This window comes from Vanacampus margaritifer, chromosome 15 (assembly GCF_051991255.1).
Source record: "Vanacampus margaritifer isolate UIUO_Vmar chromosome 15, RoL_Vmar_1.0, whole genome shotgun sequence".
In the NCBI taxonomy this organism is placed as follows: domain Eukaryota; kingdom Metazoa; phylum Chordata; class Actinopteri; order Syngnathiformes; family Syngnathidae; genus Vanacampus; species Vanacampus margaritifer.
Genome location: NC_135446.1, coordinates 3,656,720 through 3,682,146, shown reverse-complemented (window position 1 = coordinate 3,682,146; position 25,427 = coordinate 3,656,720). Strand labels below are relative to the sequence as shown.

The following is a 25,427-nucleotide window of genomic DNA, read 5'->3' as shown; positions in this document are numbered from 1 at the left end:
ATAATTTTAATATCAGTGTTAATTAGTGAAATCGGACGGTAACTTAATGGAAGGGTGGGGTCTTTTTCTGGCTTTAATAAAAGTTTAATTGCTGCTGTATTCATGTGTGGACGTATGTAACCATTAGTTTTAATTTCTGTTACTACTCTTAAGAATAGTGGAGCAAGCATTAACCAGTAGTGCTTAAAAAATATAGCCGGATAACCATCCGGGCCAGGTGCTTTGCCATTAGGCATACTATCTAGAGCATTGTACAACTCGTTTATAGTAAGTGGCGCATCTAACATATCTTTATATTCAGTAGTTAACTGAGGCATATTTAAGATACTGAGGAATGCTTCAATATGCTCAGGGTTAGGCTTGTTAGTTTCTGAGTATAGGTTGCGATAATAGTTATAAAAAAATTGATTAATTTCCTCTGGTGATTGTGTGCATTCACCAGTTGTCCCTTTAATAGCCGTTATAAGAGATTTTTCCCGATTGCGTTGAAGTTGGTTTGCAAGAAATTTACCTGATTTGTTATTATATTCAAAGTTGTTGTATCTCAATTGTTGTATTATAAACTCTGTCTTTTTAGTTAGCATATCGTCTAACTGTATTTTTGTATTTTGTAAGTCAGTCCATATTTGGTTATTTGGGTTTATTACGTACTCATTCGTCAGTTGTTTAATTTTATCTTCCAAGTCTTTTTCTAAATTTTGATCCAGATTTTTTTTACAAGATGAATATGATATAATTTTACCTCTAATTACTGCTTTCCCAGCTTCCCAGAGAAGAGATGGCGATAGGTCTGGAGAGTCATTTATTTCCAAAAAGTCTGCCCACTCTTTCCTTATAATTTTATCAAACTCTGCGTCGTTTAGCAGTGAGATGTTAAAACGCCATGTTGGTGATGGTTTAAAGGTATAATCAACTTGTAAGGAAAGGGAGACTGACTGGTGCATGGTCGCTAATAATAATAGGATGTATTCTTGTAACAGTTTTATCAGCAATAGAGTTATTTGTAAGAAAATAATCAATTCTTGAAAAAGACCGGTGCACAGCGGAAAAGAAAGTAAATTCCTTCTTATTTGGGTTTTTAAGTCTCCAGCTGTCGACGAGGGCAAAATCATCCAAATATTCCCCTATTACTTTAGTAGATTGTGATCGCCTTATGCATGTTGTGTTATTAGAACGGTCTATTAATGGATTTAAGACTGTGTTAAAGTCTCCTCCAATAATAATAGTAGAGTTCGCTGCTAAATCAAACAGCTGAGAGAAAAATTCATGGAAAAAGGCCAGATCATCATTATTAGGGGCATATAAATTACCAAATGTATATATTTAATTAAATATAGTCACCTGAATAATAACGTATCGGCCCTCTGGGTCTGTTATTGTATTATTTAGAGTAAAGAGTAAATTCTTATGTATGAGTATACAGACTCCTCTTTGTCTACGGTTATAAGGGGCAGAGTACGCTTGGCTAAAATTCTTATCAATAAGTAATTTTTCTTCAGATTTTTGTAAGTAGGTTTCTTGCAGGAGGCAAATATCTGCTTTTAACTCTTTCACTGCCAGACGTTTTCCGAAACGGGTTGTCCCCACTGCCAGCCGATTTAAGCATTTTGAGTGATCTTTCAAGGTCCACAGAAAATGTTGTGTTTGGACTCTCATCTTTCATCAGAAAAAAAAAGTTTGTTTCTAGCTTATTCCGTTCTTCAGTAATCAACAATAGAAAATGGTAACTTTCACCGAAATTCTCTGTTTTGAAACAAAAAGTGGAGAAAAACGGCTTTTTGTGAAACGATGTTATTTCATGCACTTCAGTGAATTGTACACTTCTTTTTGTCCATGAATGATGCCACAAACACCTAAATAGTGCTTTACTTCTATAAAACAGTACCACCAACAATGAAAAAGTCTTTTTTTATAACAAAAAAAAGTTTATTTACATAGAAAACAGTAACAATTTGACAAACTATTTACAAAGGTGTACAACTGTGCATGTGTGATTATTTACAATTGTGTGGATGTTTGAACTACATAAATTTTACTTTTGTGTGGTAAACAGTGTAACACTCGCCTGCGTGCAAGGGGACACTGCAAGATTTGCACCACAGCCTTGTCTCACTGCGAATGCCCCTTCGCATGCAGACCCGACACCTTCTTGCTGGCTTTTTTTTCCGGGAAGTAGCAGGCATGTGTTCCAGCGTGTGTTTGGCCATGTTACCATCAAGTCGGCTTTCAGGATCAAAATACGGTGACCTGGTATTTTGTCTGGCTTCCTCATGCTCTTCCATCCCAACTTCCTCCTGGTCTTGTGGCAACAGCCACCCTCTCACCACCTGCTGGATGAACTCCAAAAAAGGTTGACTCGTCCCAGGATTTTTTTTTTTGTACAATATGTAAGCATTGAACATGCATATTTGGAAAAGATAGGCAACAAACTTTTTGTGCCACTTCAACGTTTTCCGTGTGAATGGGTGGTACGAGATGTTTTGATCCATCTTGTCCACTCCATTCATCTTGGAATTGTAGTCCACAACACAAATTGGTTTTTCGAAAGGCACTTTTTTTTTTGTGCCTTCCGCCACACCTCCACTGTCCGCATTTCATCTTTGTGAAACGTTGTCACCATCCTCAACAAACGTTTGTCCTGCCATGCCACAATCATAACATTTGTGTTGTGCCTTACCAGTTTCCCCCCCACCACAAGGCCAGTGTTGGTTAGGCACGTTATCTCACTGGGTTCACCCCTGTTCTTCCTCAGCGTTCCACAAACATTGGTGCGCGCTGCCAGGAGACGTTCACACAAAGCAATCGAGTTATAAAAATTGTCCATGAATAGTGTGTACCCATTTCCTGGCAGACGATCCAGTAAGTTGAACACTGTATCGGGGAGAGAACAACTAATGCCAACATAGGGTTGCATATTGAAACAATAGCCGGTTTGGGAGTCACACAAAATGTATGATTTGATCCCATATTTGACCGGCTTTTGGGGGTTGTACACTTTGAACGAAAGACGTCCCTGGAAACTCATCATTCCCTCATCAATACAAATATTCCTGCCCGGTTGAAACAGTTCCTTGAACTTGTTTACAACGTGATTGAACACAGGACGAATTTTAAATAGTTTGTCGTCTGAACTGTGTGCCGTCTCGTTGTCGTTGAAGTGCAGGAAACTCCAGATGAGCTGGAAGCGGTTTCGAGGCATTGCGCGACTGAAGAATGGTGTCGTCTCTATTTCGTCCTGAGTCCAATACATTTCGATACTGGGCTTGTTTATATACCCAGTAAGGAATTGGAGTGCAAAAAACGTTTTGAGCTCAGACACAGACACTGGCTTCCAAGCACGACTCCTGCAGTGTGGCAGACTTTCAGCCCGTTTTTGCATTGACTGACGTGCAAATAAGTTTGTCTGATCAGCAATGTGCTGCAGAAGTTCGTCTGTTATGAAGAGCTGCAGGAAGTCAACTGGCCGGGTTGAATTCAGCTCTGCTGCGGCACCTCTTGGTCCTGGCTCCACAGTAAAGGGGAATGAGTTTGGCTGCCAGCCTGCTTCATGCCAGCCAGATTTTTGGGGATCTGCAAATATACATTTCAATATCATATAATATTCATTTTAGATCAGTGTGATGCAATATATATATATAAATATATATATTTACGTTTTTTCTTGGATCCACTGGTTGATGGACCTTTATTCTGCTCACTCTGAGGAGCGTCACTCTGAGCTGCAGCTGAAAGAAATATATACAATTACAATAATATCAAAAGAGCGTTTTCTTTTGTTGTTGCGGTGTATTGAAAACACTTTTTTTATACCTCTCTTTGTCGTCTTTGCAGTGGGACGTCGCTGTGAGCACGATCCACGATCTATGAATGCGCATTCACGTTACACGAGGTGCTAGCAGCGTGCTGGAAAAGTATCTCATAGCAAGTTTGTGCTTACCTTCGACGTCTTCTGCGGATGAAATACTGTCCGAATCACTTTCTCCGTGGTCAGACTGTACCCACTCCTCCGAAGAATATCCATCGGACTCAGGATACTCTTCGTCGTCGTCCGATTGAACGTCCTCGTGCGGAGAAGTGCTCGGTCGTGCACCACGTTTTCCGGCGCTAGCACCGCTAGCCTCCGAGGCCTTAACACGCGGTCGAAGCTGCCGCCGCGTCAACGCTGCAACTTCGGCATCAACCTCATTGTCGCCATCATCATCACCTTCGTCGGATTGAACGTCCTCGCGTGCAGAAGTGCTCGGTCGTGCACGACGTTTTCCGGCGCTAGCACCGCTAGCCTCTGAGGCCTGAGGACGTGAACGAAGCTGCCGCCGCGTCAACGCTGCAGCTTCGGCGTCAACCTCCTTATCACCATCATCATCGCGGTCATCATAATGGTGCACTTTAGCACTGGTTGATGCTTCTCCTTTTCCAAAAAATCGATCAAGCGTGGTCTGCTTCTTACCGTCGGTCGCCATTTTTCGTCTCTCCTCAATTCTCGTCTACTCCTCGACGCTCTAGCCCCGCCTGGCCTTTTATACTACTGACGCCCACCCGATCTTGTCAAAAGAGAGTCATCGCTGCCCTCTAGGGGCCAAAAATAGTCCTTAGGCACAACAGACAGACTTGAAACTTTCACCAGACATGCGGGAGGGTTTCCTCTACCCGTTTCAAAAAAAAAATAAAAATCATTGAATGACGTCTTTTGACGTCATTGGCAGTGAAGCGTAGGTTTTTACTTGACGTCTTTAAACGTCAGTGGCAGTGAAAGAGTTAATTTTAAGAGATGGTCTAAAGTTTTTATTCTTTTTGCCTGTGAGCGAGCGCCACAAACATTCCAGGAAACCAGAACTAATTTATGCATACAAACAATATAGACTCAGTCCTGTGTACTGTATATATCTGTATAGGCCATTTGTCAATATTGGCATGTTATAGGATAGAATCAAAGTGGTTAGGTGATTTATATAATTTGTGTAAAATATGAGGAAATGTATAAGTAAATATAACAGTGAAAAAACGGGTAGGGAGGTGAAAGTGAAGGAAGTTAGTGGGGAATTAAACAACATAAAATACACCAGTAACTGGTAACCCAAGCGAGATTTTTTGTTTAAATATACTTTAGATATAGTTATGTATCATTATTATATTTATAATATAGCCTAAACATAATGAGTATTCATATTTTAGGTTTTATAACCACATATACAGTATATGTATACATCTAATAATCAAACAAAGTTTAGTTCCACCAATGCCAATTAGAACAGCCAGGGAGTGGAGTTGGGGTTCCGGAATAGTTGGCCATCGATGTATAGTTTATCAACGACCATCGTAGTCCGTTTACCCTCCTGCCTATTTTGTTTCATTATAGGAAACAGTACCTTTCTCCGCTCATTAATCTCTCTAGGGAATTGGTCGTTCATTCCAAATGAGGTCCCTTTAAGCTCCCGTCCTTTACTTTAAACAAATACTTTCTGTTTAAAATGCTCAAACTTGGCGATAATAGGACGGGGTCTGTTGCTCCTAGGGCTCCAAGCCGATGTACCTGGTGAAAAGAGATGTTATTTACCGTCTCCTGAGGAATTTTTAACGATGTCGTCATAAATTTTTTTTATCTCAACCTCTGGATTGTCAGAAGTAGTCTCGGATATACCTGAAAATATTAAATTTTCCTGCATGCTACGGGATTGGACATCCAGAACAGTTTCTTTTACCGTTTTATTTTCCTTTTTAACGGTTTCTAACTCGGCTGAAACAGCCGCGAGTGAAGAGCGTAACTCGGCATTATCTCGTTGGAGGTCACTTACCTGTTGGCTGACGAATTCCAAGCTTATCCTTAATTCTTTGATGTCCTCGCTGATTAGGGAGAGGACATCTAGTTTTTTATTTATGGACTCCAGCATACTGACCGAAACCTCCGTAGTGGCTAGGTCGTCCGTGTCCGTCGCTGAGTCATTTTTTCTCTTTTTAGAGGGTTTCTTCGACGGTTTCTCGACGGAGGAATCCTCCATCGCGCAGTTGTAAAAATATCCGTCGATGAAGCGTCCAAGGTCCTCCATGCTGGGTGGTATTCAAAATCTGCCGGATGAAAGAGAAAAGAGAAAAGCCAAGATATACGATGGTTAAATTCGAATTAGTTTAGCATAATAGAGCTAGTTCTATCTTAGCAGCAGGACGCCGCCATGTTGGGGTTTCCCGGTCTCGCTGAGGTCTCGCGATGGTCACAGCATCTCACGAAGGTGATGTTTAAGCCTCAAGTGTGTGACGAATATGAAAACATACAGATGCTTTATACTTGAAAAAAGAATACTCCCGCCCTTAGGCTTGACAAAGAAGTAGTGTTCTTAATAAGCAGACATGATGATACTGATACGATTATCTAAGCTCTCTACCAGGCTCCAAGAAATTATGTAGACAGGCTTTGACCTTAGACCTTCAGTTTTTACGACATGAGTAATGACATGAGAACTTGACTACCTTTAAAACATACACATTCTTATCTCAAGAGCTGGAAGGGAGTGAAAAGTTCCAATATATTTCACAAAAACATTATCACAGTGTTATTCCTTTAACTACACAGTTATATGGCATCTATACACTTATAAGTAAATTCATAAACAGTAAAAATATAAATTGAAAATGTTAAATGTCAACAGTGTGTGGTGCATTAAAATTGGGAGCAGGTGAAATGGAGCAGAAGGAAAATATATGCCCCCGCTCCGAACCATCTGCTTCCTAGACGTGTCAGTGAGTGTATGTGGTGCATTAAAAAAAAATAGGGGGGGGGGGGGTATACAGATGGGGGACCGCAGCACTGCTTAATACTGCGGTCTGCCCCAACCCAAAGGATGCCCCCCCCCCCCCCGACCCCCCCCCCTCCCAGTTGTGGGGCGCATTAACTCTTTGACTGCCAGACGTTTTCAGAAAAGGGATGCCGCCAGTGCCAGCCGATTTAAGCATTTTGACTGATCTTTCAAGGTCCACAGAAAATGTTGTGTTTGGACTATGGAAACACACATACTACCAAATGAAAGATTGGACTCTGATCAGTTTGTTTCTACCTTATTCCGTTTTTCAGTAATCAACAATAAAAAATGGTTAGTTTCACCGAAATGCTCTGTTTTGAAACAAAAAATGGAGAAAACAAGCTTTTTGTGAAACAATGTTATTTCATGCACTCTAGTAAATTGTACACTTCTTTTTGTCCATGAATGATGCCACAAACACCTAAATAGTGCTTTACTTCTGTAAAACACTACCAACAACAATGAAAAAGTGTTTTTAGATTGCAAAATACGTTTATTTCCATTCAACAGTGTAACAATTTGACAAAACAATTTTGCAAACTCTTTACAAATGTGTGCAACTGTGGTACTATTTACAATTATGTGGATGTTTCAAATACAGTTTTTCTTTTTGTAACACTCCCCTGCGTGCAAGGAGACGGAGCAGGATTTGCACAACAGATTCATTTCACTGCGATTGCCCCTTTCGCGTGCAGACGGTACACTTTCTTGGCGGCCTTTTTTTCCGGGGAATAGCAAGTAGCAGACTGTACCCACTCCTCCGCTGAATATGCATTAGACTCGGGGCACTCTTCGTCGTCCGATTCAACGTCCGCCTGAGCAGAAGTGCTCGGTTGTGCTCCGCGTTTTCCGGTGTTAGCATCGCTAGCCGGTGAGGCTTTATGACGTGGTCATAGCCGCCGCGTCAACGCTTCCAACTTCGGCGTCAACGCTTCCAACTTCGGCGTCAACGCTTCCAACTTCGGCGTCAACGCTTCCAACTTCGGCGTCAACCTCATCATTATCGTCGTCATCACTGTGCTCTTTAGCATTGGTCGATGAGCTGCTTGCAACCGGTCGCCATTGTTCGCTTCCTCAGCCATCTAGCTCCGCCTCACATCTTCTACTGCCGCGTCAACGCTTCCAACCTCGGAGTCACCATCATCATCATCGATGATGATCATCGTCGTCATCAATGTGCTCTTTAGCATTGGTCGATGCTTTTCGTCTTTGAAAAAAATGCTCAAGCGTGAGCTGCTTGCAACCGGTCGCCATTTTCGCTTCCCATCCCCAGCCATTGTCCCCTCTAGCTCCGCCTCACGTCTTCTACTGACGCCTACCCATTCTTGTCAAAAGAGAGTCATCACTGCCATCTAGGGGCCAAAAATAGTCATTAGGCTAACTAGATCTGCTTGAAACTTTCACCACAGCTGGCCAAGGCTTTCCTCAACCCGTTTCCCCCCAAAAAAAAAAAAAAATTGGAGAACGTCTTTTAACGTCCTTGGCGGCCCTCCGTAGGTTTTTACTAAACGTCATTTAACGTCCTTGGCAGTAAAAGAAATAAAATTGGTGGATAGTTGTAGTGTTGTGTGTGTTGTGTGCCCTATGTGTCTATTAACAAAGTGTATTGTGCAAAACTAGTGCAGTGAGTTAAGAGGAGCGACCGGCGGGGCCCCTCCCAACCGGTTGGAGGCAGGAGGTGCAATCGCCCACCCCACCCCTACCGGGACCCCGGCAAGCATATGGGAACAGCCCGGCGGGGCGATAGCGCTCGCCCCCTGGACACTGGGACACAACACCCCCACCCGCCCATTTGGCCCCCGGAGCCCCGAGACCCGGGCCACGGATGGGAGGGTAGGGGAGGGAAAGGAAGGGGAGGCGTGACGGGGGGGGGGGGGGGGGGGGGGTTAGACGACAAGAAGGGCAAGGGGCAGGAGAGAGAGGGGGGAGGCGGAGGACGGGCGGGGGGAGAAACGGGGGACCCCCGCAGGGCCACCCCAAACACACACCAGGGAGAGCAACGCAGCACCCCCCAAGAGACCCTGGGAACGGCCAAGACGCAGCAGCCAACAGAGGGGCAGAGCTAACTAAGCACTTTGATGTGCAGTCTTTCAAGCGTTCATGACAACTTTACAAAACTCTATCAAACAAGTATGGTGTAAATAGAATAATAAAGTCATAAGTCTGACTACAACAAAAATGCAAACAAATCTCTGATGTTATCACTTGAACTTTTTTACATTTCATCAAATAATAATATGGAATCATGTGGACTGGACTTTGAAGCACTAGACTTTTGTGGACTCTGCAGTGTATATTGATATAATAAACCATGCATATATACACCTTTTGATCAACCAAATCGAAAAAATGTTTTTTAATTCAAAATTGCCTCCTTTGTGATTTGAAAATTCCATTTCACTACATCGCAATGTCAGTTTGTGTTTGATTAGATGCTGAGCCATAGCAGGTAAAGTAAGTAAAGTAGCTTATAACTTGCTCATATGTGATATTTCAAGTTGTATTTGTCTATACAAAAAGTATGTAATGCCATCATTGTACTGTATTGTAGAGTTTGAAAGGGATGGAGTCTTTGTTGCTCTTGAAGAGGTGGACGCAAGCTCTGACGTTATCGGGGAGGTGACTATGCTCAACACTCTCCAGCACTACAAGGTGACAATGTTTACAGCATACTGCATATATGCATGACACTGCAATTGCAACACTGGAATTCAAGTGTTTCTGTATCTGTATTTTATTGTATTAAAGAGTATAAATATTTTTTTTGCCAATGAAGTACTGCTCACTGCAGTATATTGTGTTGTTTTTGTGTGGAGATTCCAGACGGAGCTACCATCAAGGTGCTTTGGAAAAGAAATCCTTCTGTCAACCCCCAAAGCAGTCTGAAAGGTGAACCTCTGGCAAAAGCCAACATCATCACATGCAAAATAAAATGCACCTTTTTGGCATTAAATAGGCCTTCAAGTTGCATTTTACCATGCTGTAATGTCAATGTCATAATTTTTGGTATGGCATGATATATATGAAGACATTATTTACAAGGAAATCTATGTGTGTAGTATTTTAAATGACATGATGTCAAGTTGACATTTTTATGATGACATCTTGAAGTTAAGACTTTCATGTTTTCCTTCCAGATGATCACAACTTCTCAGGAAAATACTTCCACTTGGTAAGCGGCTGGTTGCAACATCACGTGCACCATCACCCTTTTGCCATGATTTTTTTTATTTTATTTTTTTTTTTAGATAGCTCAGTATTGTTCATTCGGTAGTCTTACCGATTCAACATGTCATCATCATGGCTCTCTCTCTTTTTTTTGTGTCTGTGTGAGTATGTGTGTGTGTTTGTGTGTGCATATGTGCGTGCGTGTGAGTTGGTGCTCATTAATTCACCTGAAACCTATTAAAAATCCCATACCATTCACCTAAACCGAATACTTCAGAATCCCGATAGTTGTGAAGTTGTCAGGAAACCCGAGGAGTGATCAAAGAAAAGAGAGAAAAGTGAAATCCAGCCCCGACCAGACACCACCTACTACACACAGGGTTACAAACCAGAATCTTTCACCAACCCCAGAAGCATGTAAATTCCAACAAATTAGAGAGACCTCAAGAGACCAAAAGAAAGACTAAAGAAAGGAAGGAAGGATATATGAAGCAGAGTGAGAGCCACAGACATCAGCCTCCACCGCAGCCCAGCCCTCTCCGCCCCCCGGCCCCCAAACCCCCAGACACCCATACTACCGCTAGCTCCCCCCCCCAAACAAGCGACCCCCGCCAGCCCCGACCCCCAAATCCCGGGGAGCCTCTGTACCCAGAAATCAGTGCTGGAGAGGAGCTGTACAGTGGAGTAGCAGGGGCACCCGCGCCCACCCCACATCCAGCCGCGTGGTGGGATGGGTGGGGAAGTGGGGAAGGGAGCACTGGCAGATTGGAGGGGCCCCTGAACCCCAGGCCCAGCGGGGAAAGTTCCCGGTCTTCACGCCGGCGTGCCTAGTGAAAACTATCCCTGTTACTGAGTTTGCCAGCTTGCCGACTGGCTAGCTACTCCTACACCGTGGATGTGACCCCACCCAGTGTATAAACAAATGTGTGTGTGTGTGTGTGGTGCTTTGAAATTGGGAGCAAGTGAGATGGAGCAGAGGGAAATTATATCCCCCCGCTCCGATCCACCTGCACCCTTTTGCCATGATGACATGTCAATGACAGCCACGAGGTTCCCTGCAGATTGACCCCGACGTGGACGAGGACAGGGGAACGAGTCCGGAGAGGAAGAAGTTCAAACTGAAGGAAGTGCACTTGACCAAACTGCTTTCAACCAAGGTTGGGACAATGTTTCCTCAAAGTTTGTCTTTTTCCTGCATATAATCCACAATGTGTGTCTATGTCTTATAAGGTGGCAGTGCATTCATTTGTGGAGAACGTGTTCAGGTCTATTTGGGGGCTGCCCAACTGCAGAGCGCCACTGGCTGTCAAATACTTCTTTGACTTCCTGGACTGTCAAGCAGATAACATGAAGATCCCTGATCCAGATGTGCTGCACATTTGGAAGACCAATAGGTGGGATATGCCATTTTGTTTTACACCAGTGCAAAGTTTGATTCTAAAAGTAGTTCAAATCTTCATCTTGTGGATTTAACAAACTATGCACACCGGTGCCATGTTGACTATCGAAAAGCCACAGCAGAACAAAGCCGCAACAAAAAAAGTTAAGTTAAGATGCGAAAGCACTACAGCGCCGGGCAAATCTTCCACCGACTTAGTTCAAATAAATAATTAAATAAATAAAGCAGTCACTGTGAAGAAGAAGGGCACTTAACAACTGGTTAGACCCAAAACAAACAAATTGGACTTGTAATAAGCAGATGTGCAAAAATAGATCAAAGAAGTGAAGAGATCTTTCATTTCTGACCTTGTGTACAGCATCACCTTGTTAAATGGATAAAGATTGTATGACGTTATTTTATTATTAAGACTAGATGTTTAGTCTGACCGTGTTGACTGAAAGGGTGTAGTGTAACGTCATCCATTTATGAGATGTCGTAGAGACAATTTTATTGACTTTTATGGTAAGACATCATGTTTAATGACAATGTATCGTAGCACATCCAGTTATGAAATAAGGAAGGCATTTCAATTTAATTTTAATGATGCCCCAGTTATTGTCAACTGTAAAACTAAACACACGGCAATATCGTGATATTGCGATATCAAAACTGCCACAATATATCATCGTCGTCATGTCACGATATTAAAAGCAGCACGTGTTAAAGTAGGGTTGATTTCCGTTTGTACAGTTCTAGCACCCCCTGGTGGCTAGTTTTGCAGTGCAGTTTAATTTTCGTACGGCATCGTTTGGCCCTTCTATGTTTAAAATCCACACTATTAGTTAGATGAAGGGGAATGTAATATGCTTGTGAACAGAGTCAATATGCGTAGGAACTCAATGTGTGCTTGTATTAGCAAGTAAGTGCCTATATATATATATATATATATATATATATATATATATATATATATATATATATATATAATATTTATAATATTTTTCATTGCTGTAATGTACAAAAGTTTTTTTTGGAATGAGCTCATTATTTTTTATATTTTTATTTTTTACAATATCGCGACCTTTTTTGTATCGCCAACCTCCCCACAATATCGTGATAGTTATCGTATCGTGATGTTTGGTTATCGTTACATCCCGAACCCTAATGCTAAAGTGAATGGAGAATCCCATTCAAATGTTAACGGAAAGTTAGCATCGACAGGGTGTGATAGTCCTTCAAATAACTAATATCCACATACAAATGCTGTAGAAACACATACCCATAGGTAAGATAACACTACGCAAAGCACAAATTAATTCTTCCCAATTTGTGAAAAATGAGTTAATTTAATAGAATTAAATCACAACTTCCTTCTCTTCTCGCTTTAAGTGTGTACACCATGGATGCAAAGCACCACACTGCCCCTATTTCTCGCTGTCATTTTAAGTCATATTTAAAGCTAACTTTTCAAGTATTGAATTAATTAGTAAGTAATTTTCATATAGTCAAAATTGAAGGATACAGATACCCAAGGACTTTTTTTTTGTCATACCGACATACTGTACATTTCCACATAACATTAGCACAAAAAACAAAATCCCTGAGGTCACAGGTAGGGATATAACGATAACGGCAATATTGTGATTTTGCGATATTAAAACTGCCACAATATCGGCATCGTCATGTCACGATATTAAAAGCAGCACATCTGTTAAAAAAAAAAAAAAAAAAAGTCAGGCTGATTTCCATTTGTGCAGTTCTAGCAGCCTGTGGTGGCGAGTTTTTTAGTGCAGTGCAATTTTCACAAGGGATGTTTTGGCCCTTCTATGTTTAAAATCCACGCTTATGGTCAGATGAAGCGGAACCTAATATGCTTGTAAAAACGAGTCAATATGTGGAGGAGCTCTTTTTTTCTTTTTTCTTTTTTCTTTTTTACAATATTGTGCCTTTTTTTTATATCGCCAACCTCCCCACAATATTGTGATAATTATCGTATTGTGACCTTCGTATTGTGATAGTATCATATTGTGATGTTTGGATATAGTTACGTCCCTAGTCTCACGTTAGATCATTAATTCCCCAGACATGTAAAATTAACATAAGATAATATGAATATGATAAAGAGGGTAATGTAATGCTTAAGTTTGAAAATGAATGAAAATGCAAGAGACTTGAATTTGACAATGCTGTTTTATACTTGACAAAAGAATAATGTTCAAGAATAAAGTGTTCAACGTGAAGGGATGAATGGGCGCAAGTCTCTAATCATAGTTTTGATATTGATGATTATTTTTTTCTATAATTGTCCAGACCTATTTGTAAGACTTTAAAAAATATCACTGTATAGTAAGGGCTCATATTAAAAAAAAATAACCGTGTTTTACTAAACATTGTGTAGTAAAATAAAAAAAGGGAGGCATTAAAAAAAAAAACTTTCATCCTAAGTCATATTATACAGATAATGTCTGACTAATACCATCCATGTGATATTAAAAAATAGACATACTTTACATATTATAAATGAGGTTGTAGTATCCATAACATCATTAAGGATTTAATATCTCATCACATCAAATTACAGATGAAGTCGTCATACAAGTTTGCATACTACTCTTGTCCTATTCAAATGGTCATGTCAAGATGTTGAAATCAGACAATTTGAATAGAACAAGTTTTGTATAATAATTTAAATTTGACATGTTTTAATATGACAGCCATCATCAAGTTGACACAGGAAGTGCTCCCGGTTGTCCAATGTGTTTTATTTCCATTTGCAGTTTACCTCTGCGCTTCTGGGTGAACATCCTGAAGAACCCTCAGTTCGTCTTCGACATGGACAAAAGTCCTCACTTGGACGGCTGCTTGTCCATCACTGCTCAGGCCTTCATGGATTCCTTCTCCCTCAGCGACACGCAGCTGGGGAAGGTAAACACTCTCCGACTGTCACCGCTACCGCAAGCGTGTTGAACGTTTCTCTGCTGCAGCACGCGCCCACCAACAAGCTGCTGTATGCCAAAGACATTCCCAAGTTCAAACAGGAAGTGAAAACCTACTACTGGCAGATCCGAGAGCAGCCGTCAATCGCGCACTCGGAATTCAACAACTTCTTGCGGGAGGAGTCAAAGGTGACTGGCTGCAACAAAGACATTCAAAGAAGCAAAGACAAATGTTGTAAGTGGAATGTGTGTGTTGACATTTAGAAGCATGAGAACGAGTTCAACGAAGGAGCAGCCCTCAAGGAGCTCTACAAGATGATGCAGAGATACTTGGAAGAGGTCCGTGCAGTTTCTCATTATTATTAGTAACTCATTATTGCTACGCATTGTCACACAAGTTCAGTATCACGTAAGAAGGTTGACATCCGCATTTGGCAAAACAAATTGCTTTCTTTTCAGGTCAACTGTCATTCGGCATTCAGTCAATGATGGACACCCATTTTGTTGACAATTAACTCATTTGCTCCCCAACACGCATAAGCACGTTCTATTTTAAATATTGCCATCGTCTCAAAGACCTATTTATAATGTTTTTGTTTTTTTTGCTAGAGCATACAGATGGCTTTGGTGCAGCCTCTGAACTAAAGCAATGGTAGTTATTACAAAAACGGCCAGCAGATGGCAGCAGAGTATAATAGATCAACTAGGGTCATGTTGTAAAAGACTCTTTTCCCACAGTTTTAAACAGATTTGTGAATAATGATGAAACTTAGCTATATTCTAATGCTAATTGCTGCAAAACGGAAGCAGATATAAATATACTTTTTTTTCCTGATGAAAGAAGAGACTAATCTTTCTTTTGGTAGGTTCCATGTTTTCATAGCAATACAAAACAATATTATGTGGGCCTTGCAAAATCTGTCAAAATCCAGGAGCGAAGAGGGTTGCTTCAGTGAAAATGGCTGCCAGTCAATGAGTTAACAGTTGACGGGAAACTGAAAAATTGAAGAAGTGGGTTTTCGCCTGTCAATGTAATCATCAAGAACCGGGTCAGTACTAACGGATCCTTTCGCTGAGTACTTCCACTTTTTTTTGGGCAAGACACTCTTTTTTTTGCCTGCAGTAAGCAAGTAAATAATCCTGGCACACCATTCTTGTAAGTTGTTCTCTCTTCTGGCTCTGTCACAATATTGATAGGTGGCCGTGTTGTAGAGCTCGAGATAATCAAGTTTTCCCCCTGTTGTCAATTCCTCATTATTATTACGTTTAGGCAAGCGTTAGTTTAGTGCCCTGTTTGTTTATTTGACATAAGTAACGTTGTTGGACAGCTAAGGGTGGTCCTTCAGTGCACCATTTGAATTCAGGCAGGTTACTGAACAGCTAAGGGTCCTAAAAAGGGGAAGTATCAAGTCCATGAGCCATGCACGGCAGTATTTGCAGCAGTTACTAGCGTGTGCACATACTATATGTGGTGACATTAGTGAGGAAAAGATAGTATTGTCAGAATGACGAGCGGGCTCATTGAGTGTTAAAGGTTTGTAAATCAAAGTTGAGCTATCATTAAAGCTGCTTTGTTCCTTCTGCTGTGTCCAGACACACTCTTTGACTTGAGTGCTTCAACCAAGCCACCAATGATAGACTGGCAACAGACGGACAGTAGATTGAGAATGACAGTTTGGTTCGATTTGAAATAATTGACAATGGCGGAAGGGTGTCCCAACTCTTGACAATTGATGAATGACAGACACCCAAAATTCATTGGCGTGCCCACCTCTGCAAACAGTCCCATTCAAGTGGTAGTCAAGTAAAAATGTTATTTGCAAGAGTATGTTAGATGATTGAAAACAATGTGGATTAATCTATTTAAATTGAATTCTTACTCCACAAACTGAAAATAATCTGAGTATCGTGTTGCGAGAAGTAAGATGGAACATGTTATTACAAAGAAGATTTTGGGCTTGAAAACATGACATTTACATAAGGTGATACTTTTGTTTCCTCCTGCAGATTGTGGCTAAACTGGAGGAGGACGGTGCCCCCGGAGATGTGAGGGAGCAACTGCAACGGGTGAAAGAGATGTTTGATGGACTGAGGAGCTGCTCTTGGACCTTAAGCAACGAAAAATGACCTGGCAATGACCAAAAAGTCACGAGTGTATTTGTATAAAAGTTTGTGAATCAATAAGTTTACTACCTGCAATTCCACACACCTCAAGACCTAGCTAATTTGATACATGCATGTTGGATGTGGACAGCTACTTGTTTTGGCAGACAAGCTAAACTATGTCAGTGGCTATTTTGTTAGCAGCTATTTGAACTTTGTATTGTGCACTGTAAAAATGTGTACCTAGCAAATACATTTTATTTTGTCTTGATTGTTTTCCGTCAAAGTGGCTGATGTCGAGGCTAAAAAATTAAAGCTACAAACTGTCAGGATGGGGAGCTTGAGGACCCAAATGCGGCAAGACAGGGCGAGGAGGTAGAGGTTCAATCAAAAAAAAGGAATTTTAATTACTTACAAACAAAAGGTGATCTTCCAAATTCGAAGATAAACCAAAACTAGAACCAAAACATGAACCAAAACATGGGGGAACAACTAGGCAAAAACGAACAGCATGACATGGGGAAAAGACGAGGCAAAGAACGGGCAGCATGACATGGGGAAAAACAATGAACCGACACAGAGGGGAGACAGCAGACTAAACACACAGACACAACAAGACACACCTGGGGCAAGACACAAGTGGCTGAGGGCACTGATTGTTTAACACGAGGAAGGGCAGGATCACACTTAACAAGACCAAGGAAGACCACAAGGAAAACAGAATCTAAACATGACACAAACTCTTTAAAAGACATGCATCGTATCCAGTGAGGTCTCTGCATTTGGGACCGGGACCCACCAGCTGGCGCTGTTGAACACTATATGCAGGCTCATCAAGAAAAAAGAAAAAAAAAATATATATATATATATATATATATATATATATATATATATATATATATATATACATACATTAGAGATGGGACAATGAAGCCTTGTGAAGCATTTGAGGCTTTCGGCTGATTGATTTGGAAAAAGAGTTGAAGTTTCAAAGCCCCGTAAGATAGATCATACCGGTGACATCTGGTGGTCAGCTGGAGTCATAGCAGCTATAATCTTCAAAGTGATTCGCCTGATTGATTCATATTCCTCTGGTGGTCAGCTGCAGTCATAGCAGCTATAATCTTCAAAGTGATTCACCTGATTGATTCATATTCCAACATAACACCAGTACATTCAGTCTTACGTCATAGCAGCTATAATCTTCACAGTGATTCGCCTGATTGATTCATATTCCAACATAACACCAGTACATTCAGTCTTACATTTGTGTCTGTCTAATGATCATGGAAGTGTTGCAATATTTTGACACTGTACCAGTACTATGGTTCAATGTGATGTCCTGTTACTCATTAGATTTTTATAAACATGATTTGGATATGACACAAGAGCGCTGTGAAGCCAGATGACAAGTATTTCAACATCAGTCTTTGGGAGATGTGACTGAGGGTCTTGGAGAAGCGCTTATAGCAACCCGGTGGAAAATACTTGGGTCAAGCCTGTATCTTCTACACACGATTTAAAAATAATGCATAATTGGAAACTGTAAATGCATCATTGTGGGAGTACTTTTGTTGGAAACATACCGAATAACTAACTTTTCCAGGTGAACATGAAGTGAAGCAAATATCTACATGAGGGAATTGTGCTTGTGCCCAACTTTTCTTTTTTGTTTTGTTTTACAAGTTCTTATTCAAGAACAATATTTGCTCTATTGTGTTCGGCTTCAAGCGGCTTCTTCTCTGGCTGTGAAGCTGACACCGCGCCAAAAGGTTTGAATCAGTTACGTAATTTCCGGTATCTCATTAGCGCGCATAAAGCCGCATACGTCATCAGCACGTGATCACGGAGGTTTGATCGGGGCTTTTGATACATTGTTTCGAGCAGCCTGTCTCACTCGGCTAACACATGCTCCGGAGTCTCAGTGTCAAACGTCCCATCTCTAATATATATCAATAATAATAATATTCAAACTAGAAAAATGTCCGCGGAAATTTTTAATAGGACTGCTGACTCTTGCAAGGTGCCAAATCTTGGTGTACTTTACCTCTCAATCTGTGTCAGCAGGACTAGAGTCCAGGACAATTTGTAATAACTGCTTAAAAAAGAATAAATGCAGTTATTACATGTGTAATTACGTGGCTTCCCTTATGTCTTGATTGACATTTTAGTCATATCAATAGGAAATTATTTTAATTTCTTGCCAAGTGCTTTATTTGCTTGTAGTGTAATCCAATAACTAAAATATAAAATGCAATATACTGTATCATGGAGCAAATACAGTATGAATGCACAGTGTTTAAATTTGACATTGCATATTAAAAGACATGTTGGTGCTGATCAATATTGGAGGAATGTTACTCCAAAGTACATGTAAATGGCTCTTAAAAGAGCCGTTTTGGGTCTTTCTTACACAGCATCTTCATCGTTTCCTGAGCACACAAAGTTGTTAGAAAATATTCAGCAAAACTGAAGAGTTAAAATTTAATCTAAATACTCAGCCAATACACATGTGACGTTTTTCAGTGAGGAATCCTGTAGAATTAAACAGTAGACAAGATTAAATGACCAATTTCAAAGTGGTTAAATTATCAGGGTGAAGTTATGTGAGTAACCGGTGTTATGGTTCTGCCCTCTGTTCTGTTTCAGTGCCTGAAGGCCGGTGGGGTGGGCGTGTCCTGTTGCACCGCACCTGCAGCACATTGGCAATCAGGGGACTGCTTGAGCTCCAGTTCAACAAACTTTTTTCTGTAAATAAATAAATTGTATTCGTCCTCATTTTGGTCTACGTTTGTGGGATCCCTTTTTTCATCTTTTCTCTCCACCAGTTGTACCGGACATAACAACCTTGATATCCTTGGCCATGTCAAGTAGCGCCCCTTGCTGTGCTCCATCCACCTGTATTGCATGTGAAAATAAAAAATGAGTGTTCCATGTTTGCCTAGATCAATTCAGTAATCAATCATCACTTACCATCGCAGTTCCTCACTTACCATCGCAGTTCATCACTTACCACCGCAGTTGCTGACTGACACCAACACTTTTCATTGTGTTGTAGTCACAATCACAATAAGGACAAACTAAACATTCAAGCCCAAATGCACGATGTTCTGCTAACAGAAAAGCACACTGATTAAAAGTACCTTCATACAACACTGCTCAAAATAAGGCAGCGCTTAAATGACATATACCAGGTCAGATTAGTGACGCTGTCCTTGTAGCTGTCCATCGTCATATTGGCCCTTTTGAGAAGCTCCGGCAAGTCCTGCGGGACATCCGCATCCATGAGCATCTCTCTGATGCGTTTGAGCTCTTCTTTAGACTCCCTTTGTTTTTCGGTGAGGCGAGCCGATTTGGCCGCCTGCTTCCCATGCTGGCCTTCCACACTCTTGTCCGTTGCGACATCTTCAGCCTCCGTGTGGAATGGAAACGTGATGGTGGTTTCGTCCATCGGCAATTTGGGGTACCCAAATCCGCAAGAAACATTTCCTTTCCGACAAGACTTTGTGTGGTTTTTGCTATGTGCCTGAACGCTGGTGACAATGTCGTGCAGTTGAGGGTCCTCAATTGGGTCTGGTATTTTGCAAGTTATGTAATTGTCGATGAAGTCAATAGCTTCTTGACAACATCTGGGGTCAGGTTCTTCGATGACTGGCGCACCCTTAATCCAGAGCAGCGTGTGAGCGTGCGGACTTCCTCTGGCTTGAAATTCTACACGATAGAAGTGGTCTTCTACCGGACCGAGGGGCTGCGCAGGAGACAGGATGAATGCCATAAGAGCATCCATCCTTTTCTCAAAAAGGCGCATCACTGTGACTGGATTGCTGCAAAGAACATCGCATTTGGCATTCCAGTCGAGATGGGAAAAGTCCCCTTGTTCGCCTTGCTGCACTTTGACGACATCAATTACTTCAGGCCATCTCATTTCCGCAGCAGAAAAGGTAAGGAAGAATGTCGGCTTGCCCAACTGCCTGGTCATCGCATGGAGGTCCCTAAGAGCACAATCCCAAAAGGCCGGTGTGCCTCTCAAGGGCTGCATGAAGCGCATTGCATCCTCTTTTTGGATGAGCTTCTCCAGTTCATCTTTGTCCTGAAGCATCCGGTTTGAAATTTTCCTCCCATCCCAAGTTAGGGCTCTCCCCTTGCATGCCTGAATGGACATGCTCTTGGTGGCCAGATGTGTTTCTGTCACAAACTGCGCAAAGAAAAGGTAACTTTGATCTTTGGCAAATCGAGTGTCAACGGAGAATAGCCTCGCATTGAAATACAAACTAGGTGACAGCTTAATTTCTCTCGCCTCATCGAGTGTGTTCTGTCCTGTTGGGAACTGAACAGGAAAGGCCATGGCTTCCAGGTGTGGCACGGCAAAAAAATCCCACCGGTTTATTTCCTTGGGCAGGAGCAATGCTAAATATGCCGTCCCCATGTGGCAGCTTTTCCTGCGCGATGTCAGGAGGCCGCATACAGGTGTCGAGTGTCAAGCCCGGCCTGAGTTCCTCTTTGCTCTCTTGGGGAGTCTGTTGCTCTTTGTTTGCGGGCGTGTTGCTGCTCTCTGGCTGTGCATCGGCCTCAGGGATGTTCTCTTCTCCTACCCCCTCGTCTTCCTCTTCTTGGAGACTTTCAAACTGAGCGCTTTCATCTATAGATACAGTTTTGTATTCTGGATGAATGCATTTCAGTATCCTTGGTGCTGCCAAGACCTTTGTCATGTTGACAGTGTAAAACTGCTGGTAACCTTTGTACACAATGCGGCGCTTCAGCTTCACCTGGAGAAGCTGGGCCTCACTGCACGGCCTTGGGAGGGAGTTCACTGTGGCTTCCATCTCTGATGGAACGCACACCACAGAACCGTGTACGGCCCTTTGCTGTCCTTTGGGCAACGCAACAATCTTTGCAAAAGGGATGATTTTTGCAATTAGCTGTCGTTCAAGTACATTTAATTCCGACAGCTCTTCGGGAATGGGTGCCAGTGCCAAGTTATTTGCCACCGCCTGGCGTGGCATGTCACCTCTGAACAGATGGTTGTCACAGGTATGACAAATCCACTCCTGCATCCGTTCTTGAGGAACGGTACATGGGGCCGGGCAACTACAAGCGTGAACAAACTGGCCTGTCAAACACGCAAACGTCACATTACCATTTTTGGTGCATCGGGCTCGTTTGCAATGCTTTACTTGATTGGGGAAAAGCGCACGGTGGCACACTGTGCAGATAGACGTCAGCCCATGCCGAACCCTTTCCCGGAAAGAAGCGATGGTGGCTTCCATTTCTCGATCTATGAGTGCCTGCTTAATTTCCACAGAGACGTCTACTACACAGTTTGCCTGATCCTGCTCAATTTCCTGACACTGGGGAATGATGCGACTATATTCATTTTTTATTTTCACAGCACAATTTAACTTGTGGCGAATACGTTGCAGTGCATTTGAACCACGCCTGTCCTTTTTGTTTTGTATACAGCGCCTAATATGAGAAAGCCTGAAAGCTGAATCTTTTTGGTACCTCTCTCGCATGCAATTTTTCTGTTCACTTTGAAAAGATATATCCTTTCTGTACCTCTCTTGCACATAATTTTTCCGTTTACATTGAAAATAAATGTCTTTCCTGTACCTCTCTCGCTAGTAATGTTTATGTTTGCATCGAAAATAAATGTCTTTCCTGTACCTCTCTCGCAAGTAATGTTTATGTTTACATTGAAAATAAATGTCTTTCCTGTACCGCTCTCGCTAGTAATGTTTATGTTTACATTGAAAATAAATGTCTTTCCTGTACCTCTCTCGCAGGTAATGTTTATGTTTACATTGAAAAGAAATGTCTTTCCTGTACCTCTCTTGCAAGTAATGTTTATGTTTACATTAAAAAGAAATGTCTTTCCTGTACCTCTCTCGCAAGTAATGTTTATGTTTACATTGAAAAGAAATGTCTTTCCTGTACCTCTCTCGCAAGTAATGTTTTCGTTTACTTTGAAAAGAAAGGTCCTTTCTGTACTTTTCTCCTACGTACCTTTTCATCAACATCTTCTGCTTTTGCTGAAAAGCAAGATTGTGTTGGTATTTGCCAATCAGATATTGCTGCCGTTTTGCCTTAAAAGCAGAATCACTGTTATATCTATTCTTCTGATAGAGCTTCTTTTTTTCCTTAAAGCACGCTGTTGTTTTAACCTTCCCTAGAACGGCCTGATAAATAAGCCTAGGGAGGGCAAATGAGTTTAGAACTTTCGTGCACTGTGAGGGCTTCAGGGGCGCCTTAGAGATTCTTTCCAGACATATCTGCATATCCTGATTAGGGTTTTTAGGAATAATGCCTTTTCCCGGTCCTACCTGGACTCCCAAGTAGCCAACTGACTCACCCGCACCAATCATTTGGATATCACTTCCATTGATTACCCATGGCTTGCAATCACCTATCATGCTTCCTTCCATCCAGAAACCATAGCATTTTCTGGGCTGCACGGAGAGTCTTGTAAGATGGCAAAATTCCGAGACTAGCTCCAGGCTCCCCTTCATGCCCTCCCTTGAGTCACTCACCAAGACCAGATCATCGGCAAAGGCAAGCGTGGTGATCTGACGATCGTCCCAGTGTAGTCCAAGTCCTGAGCGTTTGAGACTATGGATGAGAGAGTCCATAGCAAGGTTGAATAGCAGTGGTGACATTGGGTCACCTTGCTTGACTCCAACCTCCATCCTTACGGGCTGGGTATAGGCGCCCCCACAGCCCACGCTGGTCGAGCAATCTACATACGAGTTCCGGAGCAACTCGATAACGTGCTTGTCCACGCCCCGATGCCCCAAAGCGCACAGGATATTCTCTTGGGACACTGAGTCAAAAGCCTTCGCGAAATCCACAAACACAACTGCCAGCGGTACCGCTTCCACCCTCGAGCACCTGATTAATCGGTCCAGGATTAGCAGGTTGTCGGCGCACCCGCTCGAGGCCTCCACGAAGCCACGCTGCCTAGGATCAATCGGACACGCTCGCGATAGCCTCATCGTCATGATGCGACTAAACAGCCCCGCCACTGCCGACCCAATAGTCACTGGTCTCAACCCTGAGACCGTACCCAGCTCGACAGGGTCAAAAGTCTTGGGTAGCAGCCGCGTCCTGCACTTCTTGAAAGCCCTGGGGATGACTCCACGCACCAACCACGTCGTAAACAGCCTCGCCAGTTGCCGACCTCACGGGTCCCAGCTAATCAGAGCCTGTCTGCTGATCCTGTCTGGTCCCGCGGCAGCTTTTTTCTTCATTTTGGTCAGGTTGACCATGACTTCGACCGCCAAGATGAGCTTGCAGAACACCTCGTTGTCCGCACCTTCACCTGAACGAAATTGACCCAGACCATGGAATGGCCTCACCGACTCCCATCTTGCACGAAATGCTTCGTCCACCAGTTCCATCGGCAAGGTACATTCCGGGTTTGCTGCCCCGTCCAGCACACGAGGAGCAAGCCCAGGCCGTTCTTTAGCATACATACGCTGATGTTCGTGATACTGCCTTTTCTTCTGGGCGAGACGCCTCGCCCCTGCTTTTTTCTGAGGCCGGATTCGAACAGGTACCCTACGCCCTTTTGGATGCTCCACAGACTGAACCCCCCACCCCCCCACCCCAGCGACCTAATTAGGTCCAATGCCAAGGTCTCAATCAGTTCAGGCTTCTGATCAACATCCCTGACCATAACAGCTACGGCCTTGAGCTCCTCGCCATTTTTTCCATCACCCCCTTTTTCTATCTCCTCACGGATTCTGGTCGCCACCAGATCCGGGGGTGTTTTAGGCAGGACCGCATCAGTCGACAATTCTGCATCAATTTCCCGACCCAGTTGTCGCTCCTCTCGACCGTAGCTTGCCATGTCACCACACAGAGACCTTGTATCATCCCTCACCTGGTTAGTTGCCTTTCTCGGGAATAAATTCGTCCTCAAATCTCCTTTTCCCTTCACTCCTTTCCCCAACGATCCTGAGCCATTCCTCCGGGTGAGCGTGCCGCTTATACTGGGAGACACCAACAGCCTTCTGGAATCGGCGGTCACAGATATCACATGGAAATCCGTGAGTTGCACTCTTCTTACCCACCACAGCCGCACATTTAGGGACATGGCACGCAATGGGGTGCCTATTGGTGTTGCTCAACCTACACTTACGACACATGTACAGTACGTGACAAAAGCATGACGATGCCGCGAGGCGAGATGCCTCGCAAGCTCCCCCACACCTCCAACATGCACCCTAGACAGCAGACGACCCCCCCCCCCCCCCCCCGGACGTCAGAGGCAAGAGCGCAGCCACTTTCTTGGGGGAGATCGTCTTTTTCTGTCTGAGTTCAGGGATTTTGTTCTTGTTGAGGCTCCTTGGCCCACTCTTGTCTTCAAATATTATTCCTTTTTTTTTCAACTTGACCAGGCTGTGTAGACTTCACGACCTCTTTAGACTCTGCTCTCACTATCGAGTCTTCCAAGGTTCCTAATTCAATCCCCACTGAGGGTCGCCCAGGGCCATGACCAACCGCGGTCCACCCGCTCTCTCGGAACGGTTGGCGCGTTCCCTGGGCCTGTGTGTTTGTTGACATGGTCTTTCCATCCAGAGAGTTTCCGCCACTGAAACCGACTGTTACGCTTGCCTGTTCCTGAGGGACTCCTTCGCCAGTGGCCCGCGGTGGAGTCTCCAGCCTGCGGGGTTGGTTGATCTGATCGCATGTCACGTGTCCAACTCCAAACACGTGGGAGGTCGCCCGACAGGCAACAGCCCCTCTCCGAGCTGCGGCCCGGTCGATTTTGGTACACCAGAACGGCTATCCTGGCCGTTATTTTCAATAAGAGACATTTCCATGAGTGTTAGCAGACCACTTTATTTCGAAAGGAAGTGGTCCATATTACCTTCCTAGGACCAGTTTTTCAGAGGGAGATGATCCATATCTCCCCCCCATAAAATCATTTAATTTCGGAAGGGACCGATCCAGTTCCCGTCCTAGGACCACTCTTTTCAAGATGATGGTGGTCCTTCCCAACACCCCTAGGGGCAGCTTTTGGGCAAATAACGTGGTACATCATTTGTT

The 25,427-nt window shown here is 43.0% G+C and overlaps 1 protein-coding gene across 4 annotated transcripts in view; it reads left to right on the top strand.

Annotated features, from left to right (window-relative positions):
* Positions 1-16,650, top strand: part of plxnc1 (plexin C1) — a 32,362-nt gene extending 15,712 nt beyond the window's left edge. For 3 of the 4 annotated variants that reach the window (XM_077545420.1, XM_077545418.1, XM_077545417.1), the window contains exons 23-31: positions 9,343-9,443; positions 9,608-9,680; positions 9,929-9,963; positions 11,021-11,116; positions 11,190-11,353; positions 14,118-14,265; positions 14,325-14,465; positions 14,541-14,615; positions 16,284-16,650. In XM_077545420.1, coding sequence (XP_077401546.1) covers positions 9,343-9,443; positions 9,608-9,680; positions 9,929-9,963; positions 11,021-11,116; positions 11,190-11,353; positions 14,118-14,265; positions 14,325-14,465; positions 14,541-14,615; positions 16,284-16,403 — 953 coding nt within the window. In that variant the 3' untranslated portion in view covers positions 16,404-16,650. The remainder of the gene's footprint in view (positions 1-9,342; positions 9,444-9,607; positions 9,681-9,928; positions 9,964-11,020; positions 11,117-11,189; positions 11,354-14,117; positions 14,266-14,324; positions 14,466-14,540; positions 14,616-16,283) is intronic. The other variant, XM_077545419.1, reaches the window with a different exon arrangement.
* The last annotated feature ends 8,777 nt before the right edge of the window (positions 16,651-25,427 follow it).